Consider the following 12,307-nt stretch of genomic DNA (forward strand, 5'->3'; position numbering starts at 1 on the left):
ACTGCCATGATCGCTCACAGACGTCTCTGGTGTTTGAGCAGCATCAGCTTGTTTGAGACACAAAGAGACCCATCAAACTTTAATTAACTTTTGTCCGCAGTGCTGTCGTGGGCTGTGCGTAAGCTTTAGTTGCTCTCTGCAAGTCTGCAGTCCCACGGTGCCTTTCCAGACAGCAGGCTTAACCATCCATGAGCTTTCGCCCTTCCGAGGCTTTGAGTTTTGAAACGTGAGGGTGTTTGTGAGGAGGTTTGTGAGAATGTTTGTTTGTGAGAATGTTTGTGCTGCTGTCGGGCTGGCAGAGGGAGCAGCCCTGGGGGTCAGGCCATGCTGCAGTCCCAGGGGGTACAGGCAGGGTGGGGGTCATCTCTCCCTTTGGCACCCCTTGTTTAATCACAAAAATCACAAAAAAAGTTTGGCTTGGAAAGGACTTAAAAGATCATCCAGTGCCCCGTGGGCAGGTTGCTCAGAGCTCCAACCACGCTGGCCTTTAATATTTCCAGGGATGGGGCATCTCTCACAGTAAAGAGYGCAACACCCAAAAATGTAAGGAAACACCCATGCAAGCACAAAGGGAGCTGTGCAACTTCTGTTAAARTCAGAGTAAAACAAAACAGGAGCACAGGATGAGAATGAGGAGGCTGGTGGCAATATTTTTCTGTCTGTGTTGAATTTTTCAAATATTAGTATTAATGCCTGCCAAAAGGGTCCTGAGGATGGCTGGTGTCTSAAGTGAACAAAAGCCTCTCGCCTCTTCGTGGAGAGGATGATCTGCTCAGGATTGGTTATCTGGAAGTACCCAGCAATTGTGGATAATTGGCTGAGGAATATTCTGCAGCTCTCWATCATTTTTCTGTTTTCACAGATGATTGTACCATTAGATATGGTGAGTGCACTAAGCTGCGCTGTAACTTTCCCGTTCACTGTGCTAATACGTGTGAACTCAACTTCAGTTGATGCTCCTCCCTTCTGTGGCTTCCTGTGCTGCTCCAGGAGGACAGCCAAGCTCGCCAACTCATGCTCTGTCCTCCTCTTCCCTGCTCCCTCTCTCCTGGGGTGGTATTTGGTTGTTCTGGGGTGGCTGAGCTGATCAGATTAACGTCTGTGCTTTATTTCATTGTTGTTAGATTGCATTAAAATACTGAMTCACAGGAATGGCAGCCTGTACCCTTTGCTTTTTACCTTGATTTTTCTCTCTGCTCCTTTTTTTCCCCCCTTCCTTTACCTGGCTTTTCCTTTTTAGTTTCCCTAAAGTTAATGTTCCCCCTCTTCCTCTCAGAGTTATTTACTTGCTTTCATTTATATTTCATGCATTTTTCTCTTATTTTTGCTTTTCTGTCACTGCTTTATTTTTTCCCTTATTTCTTTTTTCTTCAACCATTTTTTTCTCCAAAACACAGAATGGCTTAGATAGAAATGATGAGATATATCTATTCAAGGTTCACATATGTACTGATGTACAGAGCAAGATTAAGCAAAGCCTKTAGCATCAATTTTGTCTTCTATTCAAGCCAGTTTTGCAGTGAGASTTTGGGTAAAGGAATGTGATAAAATCAAATCACCTCTTAGCCTCATATTTTGAGATTGATTGGAACCTTACACAGTTGCTGGGATGATTCAGAGAAAGTTAATGTAATTTGCTATGTATCACTCCCAGAAACTGTGTTTGTCAGGTTCATATAGCAGTGTGAAATGTTCAAGGAAAATGCTTTTGCTAATATTGCTGCCAGGAGTTAGGAGTCAGGAATATAAAGCCATTATGTGGTGGGATCTGCTGATTTTCTGGGGATTTTCCACTGATGGATTTGCACTGAAGTTCTGTGATTGCAAATAGAATTGAGCCAAGAAAAATAATATTTATTTTGTRTGTTACAATAATGGAAGAAGTTAATTTTTATCTATTTGCCATTTATAGAAAAGTGGGTATAACATTGTCTAGAAGTACTTTTTCTTCCTCTGTATCATGGGGATCACAGAGACATACGAAGATACTTTCCTAAAAACCATCATTCTGTAAGACTTTTTTTCTGGTGGTTTTTGTTTTTTGTTTTTTGTTTTTTTTTTGTTGTTGTTGTTTTTTTGGGTTTTTTTTTTTTTTTTTTTCCCCTGACATTCCCATGGTATTGACTTTCTTGGCTTTGCAGCGTGTTGTACTGCCAAATAGTCAACACTCCATGATCTTCATCATACTAATTCTGTGCTCTGCATTGCATGAGTTATTTCTTCCATTTGATCTTGAAGTTCTATAACTTGCATTCCATGCCAACTTGCTTATTGTGCATCAGAAGTGTATGAGTGGTTTGTATTATTCAGAAATTTTTGGGGATTAAGTTTTTTGTTGTCTGTTGGGTGTGTCACCTGAGAAGACTACAGGTTCTTGCCAGAGCTGCATTTGTTGCCAGCTGCCTCCTGTTACTTTTATTTTATGCTTCAAGAACGAGACCTAAATTGTCACTCTTTTTTTTGTGTGCACGTGTAAGAAAAGGAATTAACTTCCAATTAATTCCCTCCTTCCTCTGGGATCTACCTGTGTATCCCAAAATGGAGAACAATAAAAGTTGCCTCCATCTCATTTTGAGTGCCACATATATACAGCCCAATCACCTCAGGCTATTCAGAGGCCAATTCTTGTATATATTAATCATATTTTTTCTTCCAGYTTATTAGAGAAGAGAAAAATATTTAGTTCCAAATGTTAAAATGGGGCACATTTTATTAACATTGAAAGYAGTAAATTATCTCTGCTTATGAAATGAGACTGAGCAATTTCTGCTGAACTCTTCCTGACTTGCCCCTTCGCTAGGATACAGTGTTTTCTAATTTCTCAGAGGGCCCTGGTTCCATTAAGGGYGAGAGCTGTTTTAAAGCTGTAATGAAAGCCACACGTAGCTGAAATTCAAGGAGGGGCAATGCCCTAAATTCTATTTCAGTAGCTCATCTAGAGCTATTTTCAGTTTTATGTTTATAAGAATGTCAATTAACCTAGAGACTAGGACACACAGGGAAGAATTAGGATGAAGTGGGTATTGTTCTGCCACACTGAAGCCAGCTAGTTGGACCTAACCCTTTACAGGAGCTTGATTTACATAAGAAACCAACCTGTGTTGCCTAATTTAGGTCTCAAATATCTTGGTGATTTAAATCCTTTCTTTTCAATGTAGTGRGACAGGGCTGGTCAAAGTGGCCAAAATGTTAGAACTAAAAATACACAAGGAAGAAATAAATATGCTAGAAGTACATTACTATAGTTTGTTTTTTTTTCTCTGACATCTTTCAAAACTAGTGACTATCTTGGCAAGTATTTGCCAGAAGTGCAATAGTAACAGTAATAATTGCAATGCCCTTTATCAGGGTATAGGTCTGCAATACACTGGTAGTTCTGTCCCTTTTTTGCCCAGCTTGTGCTGGMGTTGGAGACCCAGGCAAGGCAGATATTCAACAGGTTGTTTTCTGTTATGAAAAGAACTCAACATCCAACCTGCAATGCTCCTTCTGCTACAATGAGAAGTGACCCTGTCAAGATTAACAAGTGTAAGGGGTTCTACAAGTCTTTCTAACTTAAATACAGAGCAGTGTTCTTATCTGGAGAGGGGAAAAAAAAAACAAAAAACCAGAAAATGAAGGCCATGTATGTGAAATCTGCCTCCAGTGGACAAAAGGGAATATCTCCCTGGCTTAATTTATGAAATCTTTTGCAGTCAATATAAGATGCAAAGTCATCACCTGTTAATGGTTGAGACTTGTTTGTTTAATATTATGTGTTTGTACTTTTTTYCCCTCCACTTACAGTTTCATCACCTCTATTAATTTTTTTCCTCTTTGCCTCATTTTTCACTTTAGTGCTACGGGATGACTTYCGCCAAAACCCTACAGATGTTGTGGTGGCAGCTGGAGAGCCTGCAATCCTGGAGTGCCAGCCACCTCGAGGGCACCCTGAGCCTACCATCTACTGGAAGAAAGATAAAGTCCGTATTGATGACAGGGAGGAGCGGATCAGCGTGAGTACAACTCAGTTTTTTTATCCSTAGACACAGGGCCCACAGCTGAGTGCAGCAGAACTTACACAGCTTTATAGCCTTTCCTGGAAAGACTCRTCGTTATTCCTGGCAGTTTGCCCTCTCCAAGCTTTCCCAAATGAGAGGAGAAGGCTGTTTATTGCTTCTAGTCTGGCTCTCCAGCTTGAACTTCTTTGAGGATTGGTTTATAATACCAGTGTAATGGAGATCCATTAGAACTGGAGATTTGGTCGTGGAAGGTGCTCATTTAGGTGAGGGGCTCAGTGGATGTCTTTGACCAGGTTGGTCTTACCTTTTCTACATCTCATTTCTCCAAACTGAGAATATCAGAGAGATGTTTTATAAACAAATTCAGCCATACCCATGAGGTGCACAAATGCACAAATAATCCCTGAGAAAAAGTGCATCTTAGAATGATATTGGTAATGTTATAGTTATTGCAGTAATTTGGATGTGTCTAAGTGGAGGCTGAAGTCATACGCTAAAGAATTATGTTTCCTGAAAAGGAATAAATGTTGAGCAAATCAGTAATACTGGTTGAAATCTATGACCATTCATTTCTTGTACTGAATGAAAAAGGATCCAGCAGAAATATTTAACTTATCAACTGAATAGAGATAAAAATCATGGTCAGTGCAAGCAAATGGGATAAATTAAGGATACAAAAACATTCTTAATTTTTTTAATACTTAGTTTTTCACCATTAATATTTTTTCAATAAYGTTTTATGCTGTATGTAATGACTCAGTGCTGACCTTACTCAACATGGAAGTACTATCAGAAGCTTGKTAGTGGCTCTGGATGCTGAAGGAATTATTCCAAGCCAAAGAATCGAAGTTGTTGCTGTTCGTGGACCAGGCTGTCTGTGCTTGGGTCTACTCAAGAGTAGAAAAGCAAGGAGTGGCAGGGAACTGGCTACCATTCCCTGACTCTCAAGTTTCTTTGGCTGTATTCCCAGCTTATTCTGAAGCACCCCATTGTCTAACCTTTGACACTGTGACTTCACAAGCTGCAAATTTTTACTTCACTTCTTTCACCCTGCGCTTTAACTCTCTAAGCACCCTTTATAGCCAAGAAAATATTAAGAGTCAGGTGAATTCCCAGTTTGGGCCAGGTTCAGTCTGTTTGCCTCAACAAAAAGAGAAAATCTGTCTTTATTAGTGATCAAGGAAACTGTTAAGACATCAGTAAAATAACTAAATAAAACTAAGTCAATTGCCTTTTTTTTGCAAGAGATGTCAAGAGTACTTTACATATCACCAAGCAAGAAATAAAAGCACTCTTGCTGCCAAGAGACAGCAAGAAATGCAGTCTTTGAAATGTAAAGAATTTAATGAAAGCCAAAGGAACAAAATGAAATGTAGGTGAAATTAGCTGCAAGTTGAAATTATTCAGTGAGATAAAAATGTGTTCTGGAACAACTTAAAAGTATTTAAATATGTAAGTATATAGTTTTAAAGCTATACATGTACTTACAAAGAAAACTTCAAGATGTCTTGGTCGTGGAACCTGTTGCCTGAGAAGGCAGCACTTATTCTGATATATTTTCTTTATCTGAAGTTAAAATACATTCCTGGTTTTGAAACAGATCCGTGGTGGGAAGCTGATGATCTCCAACACCAGAAAAAGTGATGCAGGAATGTACACGTGTGTTGGGACCAACATGGTGGGGGAGCGYGACAGTGACCCCGCAGAGCTGACCGTCTTTGGTAAAGACACCCCTGCTTTTATTACTTTTTCCCTACAAATGTCATAGACTGAATTATCCTGGGGGGCTCATGAGAAAAGCAAGGTTCAAAGCTGCAGTTTATAATGATGGAGSTGTGATGAGTCAACATTTTCCTTCTAAGCACATAGTTTCAGTGTAATTGGAGGTCCACAGTGATGTGCATGACCAGAGATAGCAATGCAGGAAAACGTTCTCTCTCACAGAATAGCCAAATGTAATTAAGCTACTTCTAATACAGTTGATAATGCCTGCTTACCAGAGATTTAGACCAGGATTGCCTATTTAAATAATTTTATATTCCCAAGGGGTTGTGAAATCAAACCTCTGTAGGAAAGCACAGAAAAACTCACTTGTTCAGTAAAGACCATTGGAGAAAATTGCAAAATCAAAATTTTCAGTATTTGGAGATAACTTTTGTCATTAATTTTTTTAGAGCATCTGAAACAGTTTTTAATCCTGTAAGCCAGGACATGATTTAGGGTTTTGGTGCTGCTGAATGAATCAAAAATGAACAATTATTCTGTATGAAAGAGCTTCTAGACCTGATAAGCAAGGCAAGAAATTAGTTGTTAGGAGCACTTGCCCATGGGTAGGGCCCAGAGCAAAAACTGAGTAATAACCAAACCTAGAGCTGGATCCATCCTGCTAACAACTGGACAAGAAGCAAAGCCATAAAATGATGCTGTGGTACCTCCTACTGCTGTGGTTTTGTAGGAATTAGTCAAGAGGTTCTGAGCAAACAAAGGAAGATCAATAGGGAAAAAAACCCACRCTGCTAAAGGAAACATGTCCATGCTGACAAAAGAGAAGGAGAAATAGTGTTAATGTTCCCTCCTGCTACACCTCTTTGATATCCTTGAAGCAGTACTGAAATTCCAAACAAGACCATTTGTAACCCCAGAGAGACTTTTAATAGAAATCCTAAGGTCCTTTGTGAATCAGATGCTCCTGATTTTTTCACCTTCTGCCTGGTATGGTGCACTGGAAAGCGCAGTCACATGTACTGCTTGCCATCTCTGTGTGTGCAATTCAACATTTGCTTATCCACTTAAAAAATACATATTATGGGTTTCACAAAAGGCTAGGAAAGATTTCTGCTAGACAAGATATTTCTGAGGATATGCTGCTTTCCAGCTTTACAAGGCTGTAAAGGTTTCCACTCCAACTGGTTTGTTGTGGATTCATGGAAACATATGTCTTTTAAAGACTGAACTATTMTACCTTGCAGAAAAAAAACCTAGAGAAAGGATTTCTATCAAATTATTATGCCCTTTGCATCCAATCTGTTAAAGTTGTAGCTTTATACAGATGCAAAAGAGACATGACATATCTCCTTCATCAGTTTAAGTACTGCTAATCTCTGGTAATACTCCCTGTGGATAGCAAGCAGATTGCAGTCCTAAACTACAAAGCCGTAAGAAATCCTTAAGAAAATAATTTGTTAAAAAGCATTGAACTGTAGGAATGAAAACTGAAATGTGCATGTAATTTCATATCCTGCAGAGCTATGAAACATATTAGGTTTGTCTTGATATGTAAAATAATACGTAGCCAATTACAATATTCTGATTTTTTACAGGGTATAATCATAGCAATCAACTTGCAAAATACAATCTAAAACTATTTGATGAATGCTGAACAAAATCAGCAATAAATGAAATTAGATATTTTAATCCTTCATAATTGTGTTAGACTACCTAAAGAAAATTGTATTTAAAATTCCCTACTGCAGTTATCTTCCTGTCTACAATTCCCCTTCTACATGAGTATTCCCAGATACCTTCCCACTGTGTTTTTTTGCTTTGCAAGGATAGCATGCAGGAGGCAGGTGCTCAGGTTATGATCAGCTGTCTCACAAGAAGGTTTGACTGTCCTCTGCCATTTCCTGGCTGCCTCCTGGCCCTGCAGCTCTGCGTTGGTGCMCTGGGCTCCCCGTGGAGTCATGCCCAGGGTAGTCCTGGTCTGTCCATACAAAAGGAGGGGATTTGTCTGTGCCTTCCAGCAGCATAGCAGTTGTATTCCATTCGTGGGCTCCAGGCAGCAGCCTGTGTGTGAGCAGGGATGTGTGCAGTGACTGGAGAGCTTTATCCATGATGTTTCCAGGAAGAAATGTATCTACTGGACAGTCCAATMTAAGCACGCACAATAAATCCAGTGACTCTGGGAAACAACAGATTGGCTCTCCATGTTTAAATTGGCTTCATTGAACACAGGCAAAACCACCAGGATCATGTTAGGGATGTCCACAGCCTTSCTCTAATATGAGTCACAGGTCCAAGGAATATGGGAGGACTGCAAATGTTGAGGAAAAATATGCCAAAAATACTTAAATGCATTTTAATGTGCCAAACTTCAACTGTTTTGAACATATTTGAAAATGGACTTCATGATAAGAAAAAAAGAGACCTTAACTAAGAGACTTTGAGAATTTTATTAGGTGAGTGCAACCCTATAGCTGGTGCTGATTCTGGAATGGAATGTATATTAATTATCTGATTAGTCATGTCTTCATTCCTTTCCCAAATAACAACCCTCCAAACCCTTTCCATAGTGTGAAGGGAGCCTTAGTAAACATAATATGTAGGAAAAGGAGCTGTTTCATATGAGTTCACAAACCTTTCCAGGAGCCAGCTACTTGTTACTTTTGGCTTTGCAAGTTTTTCTGTAATACCTGAAGTTAACTTCTGCATGTGACTTGTGACAGATCTCTGGCTCCCTGTACAGTAAATTTAGCTTGAGGCATTGCCTCTGGAAAAACTGAGTCAGTGTGGTGGGAACTGGTGGCTCAAGGGGAACAGCRTGGAAGCCTAGCTTGAAAGATTATACCTTTCCTCAGTTTAGAAACAAGAAAATGGGCCATAAGAGCCTTGGAAAGCAGTAAGGGGAGAAAATAAAATTTTCCCATGTGCAGAATAAGTCCACTTGGCTAGGTACCCATTCAATAACCTTTACTGAGAGATAGTTATAAATAATACATGTAGAACTTTTACTCTTGTTTTCAAGTTTATTTGCATAGGAAACATTGTTTTCACCATTTAGGCACTACTAACTGTACGTTGGTAGTGTTAATGCAGATTGCATTACTTTGTTCCCAAATCATGATTCTTGTATTAGCAGAAAACTGGCAGACTTTCACAGTAGAATGCCATAAAGATCATATAAGCAGAGCTATCCAAAAGCATGTTTTGAATAGTGATAAACGTGCACTATGTTTTGTTGGTCTTCTTTTTCAAGCATTACTGCTACTTTTTGCCTTTATGAGGCTCCAAGGTGTACTCTTGGAGTAAAGCAGAAAGTCAGGGTCTGTCACAGAGTCTTAARTTTGAAGAAAGTTAATAACCTCAGTCCTAATGTTCACAAAAGGAGGCAGYATGGGACTTGATTACTGTGTACACACTATTCTAAAGGCCAATTTCCTAAGTGTAAGTGATACAAATTAGGCTGCATTGCTTGTGTTTGGGCTCATAGCCCTTGGCTGAACAGAATTAAAACAAGATGCAAAACAGAAACAGTTTCATTCCAATTTGTAAGAAAGCTTTGTTTGTAAATAGATAACATGGAGCCAGAAATTAAATAAAGAGGGAATTACTCCTTAAGATAACCTTTATCATTTTGTCATGCTGGTTCGCTGTTCTGAGATAAGTTTTCAAGTTGTTTTAACTATTTCAGACTCTTTTATTCTCCTTTGCACTTAAAATGGTATGTTTGAAGAGAATGTACAAAGGTATATCTTGTATATTGATTCTAAAGCTCAGTGAAATCAATGAAAGCCTTAGTATATCAACTTCAAGAGGCTGCCATCAAGCAGTGGAAAAAGATAAATTTAGAAGAGCCTCAAAAGAATATAAAGCATGAGTAAGAAGAGTACAAAAATGCCTTTGCAAGATATGTCAATTTGGACATATTAAAGATTGTTTTGGATTAATCTTTGATTTTAGCTTTGGTATCTGAACCTTTTTTCAGCTAATAAGGTCCTGAGGGATGAAGAGGTATTTTTGTCTGATGCTTGAAGAGTATTTGTGTTTGATGTTCTGTAGATATTGTCAGGCTGAAAGAGAAACCCTAGTTTCAGAAAGAGTACACTATGATGACATGTCATTAGAGCAAAAATAATCCCAAAAATCCTTTAATAATGATATTGTGCTCCATTTTAACTTCCTGAGCTCTGCCTGTGTGGAAGGCCTTARCTGAGTCTAGTCCCATTGTATCTTGGAAAGCTTTCCCAGTCACATGGAAAAATTTACCAAAACCAGGTACAGGTTCATAGGTCAACAGGGAGAAATCAGCAGTGTGTATTTTGTCCTTCAGATCAAAGCTCCTCCTGGTTTTCTTCAAATCTCTTTGTTTTCCACTTGCAGTCTACTTGAGGCGATTTAGCTTTAGAATATTTGTTATCGAAAGATTCCAAGAAGTTGTAACAGGATAATGATGCAGCTCTGATAAAGGGTCTGATTTGGTCCCCAAAGTTTATCTAAAATGGTCAGTAAAAACTATAATTGACATGGTTGTAGATGTGTATCAGAGGAAAAAAACATTAGCAATTGGTAATCATTTTACTGCATTTGCCTCTTATTGGTGTTCCATGCCTTTAYTGTGCATGTTCATCACACCTTGGGTGCTGTTTAGAGTGTAGGAGTTTGCAATTTCTACATAAGTGCTTATATCACAAATGAAAAAGGGAGAAAGGCATCAAAAGGTGTAGTAGAAGGAAGTGTTTAAATATAAAACCACCTGCTTTTGCAATTCTATTTTCATTTATTTGGCCAACAYAGATAAATTTAGTAGGATTGTAATATCCTGTCTTCTTCCACATGTTATTTTTTGGCAGAGAGCTTTTCTTCATCCAGGTCACGTTGCATTTAAWGAAGTATCGATGCTATTGACAGCATTCTGAAGTGAAATTTGCTTCCAGCTATCTAATGTTTCTTTTTTCCCCTTCTGCATCGGAATGCTAAAGTGAAAAAAGGCCTTTATTTGTAACTCTTTGTTTTTAAATCCCTTCCCAAACCCTTTTAATTTGTGTTTTAATACTCCTTCTAGAACAGAAAAACATTTTAAAAAGATGATGTCTTCTCTCCAGCAGAGAAAACAAGAACAATWCTAAATTAGATTGAGGCCCTACATTATAAGGACCATCAAATCCTTCACTGTAGCAGTTGCCTCAGCAGAGAAAATATATTAAGGTGGTTAGGATCATTTTAATTAGATTGAGGCCCCATGTATGGCTGTCTAACTTTTTGAGGAACAGGGAAAGGGCAATAATACATCTGAAGGTCATCTGAGTCTCTCTAATAGACTGTGATACTCAGACCAATTGTTAAATATGGGAAAAATTGAGTTCTGAGGTTAACTTGTGTCAGCACCCAGAGCAAGGAAAGCATTTTCCTATTTCTGGCTAGGATCTGTAGTTTTTCTTGCAGTACATACCTCAAGCACTACAACAGATTGTAGCTGTGTGTCCAGATTACATTAACAATTCCCTTTTATAACTGCCAGCAAAGTTTATTCTGAAGTTAGAAAGGTCACCCTAGTAATAGCATGACTGGTTGACATGACATATAACCATGACCTATTTTATAGTTCTCTTCAAAGATTTTTAATATTCATCAGAGAAAGTCTGGGAAGTGGGTGCTTTATTTACTCAGTGAAAGCTTATAAAATAGCTATATTAAAAATTTTATATATGTCTATGATTTTAATTTATCACCCTTTCTTGTTTCTCAAATAYATTGTGCTCTAGATGCTGTTGACAGAATAACAATATTTAATTATACCACAAGGCTTTATTTATGGGTAAACCATTTCAGAAGAAAAAATACAAAAATCATGCTCCCCCTCCCTCCCCCAAGATTAGCTCTGAAACTAAATTTGACCTGGCTGTGCAAAGAAATCTTCTTTATTTAGCATGCTTGGGCAAGCAGCGCTGTGTCTCCTGAGAGATTAACATTGTAAGCAAGTTATGCAGGTGACTCAAATCCAGTTAATCTCACATAAAGAATGTTAATTGCATTGGCAATAGCATTCACTCTGATCACTCTATAGCTGTATAATTAGCTATTGGACATATTCAAGGGGTTTTCTGAGTGATACAAATACAGGAAACAACAGGAGAGATAACTTGTTCTTTCCTGATTCACGCTGTGCAAAATGCAGAGATGATGGCAAAATGGAACCAGCAGTTGCYGGTATTTGCATGTCCTTGCTAACTGGGCTGTGCCATTTCATAGGTATTTACTTTCTAGCAACTTCTTAATTTTTTTTGAAAATATACAGTTTTAGAAGCTGGTCTGAAACAAACAGATGTATTCTCCTAATTGCCTTGATATGGAATGCAGTGATTTACCTAATGACCTCAGGGCCATTTACTTTCTCCTCAGCTGTCTTCTCCTCAAAATGAGACAGGAATTTATTTTCTCATCTCCTGAACACAAGAATTTACAGCCACAAGTACCAATTTCATAAGTATGCACATGCTAATTTCGTAGCTGTTTACATGCAGCTTTTGTAAATGTGGTCTAAAATAATTTTTGTAGGCAGAYGAAGCCTATGTACAGGTATACACATA

At 38.5% G+C, this 12,307-nt stretch overlaps 1 protein-coding gene across 1 annotated transcript in view; it reads left to right on the forward strand.

Annotated features, from left to right (window-relative positions):
• ROBO2 (roundabout guidance receptor 2) overlaps positions 1-12,307 on the forward strand; it is a 168,734-nt gene that overhangs the window by 16,526 nt on the left and 139,901 nt on the right. Inside the window, exons 2-3 of the mRNA XM_057376620.1 lie at positions 3,838-3,995; positions 5,602-5,722. Of these exons, the coding sequence (XP_057232603.1) occupies positions 3,838-3,995; positions 5,602-5,722 (279 nt within the window). The remainder of the gene's footprint in view (positions 1-3,837; positions 3,996-5,601; positions 5,723-12,307) is intronic.

The sequence above is a fragment of the Malurus melanocephalus genome, unplaced genomic scaffold (genome assembly GCF_030028575.1).
Source record: "Malurus melanocephalus ecotype Western Australia unplaced genomic scaffold, MMel_1.1 scaffold_285, whole genome shotgun sequence".
Classification (NCBI taxonomy): domain Eukaryota; kingdom Metazoa; phylum Chordata; class Aves; order Passeriformes; family Maluridae; genus Malurus; species Malurus melanocephalus.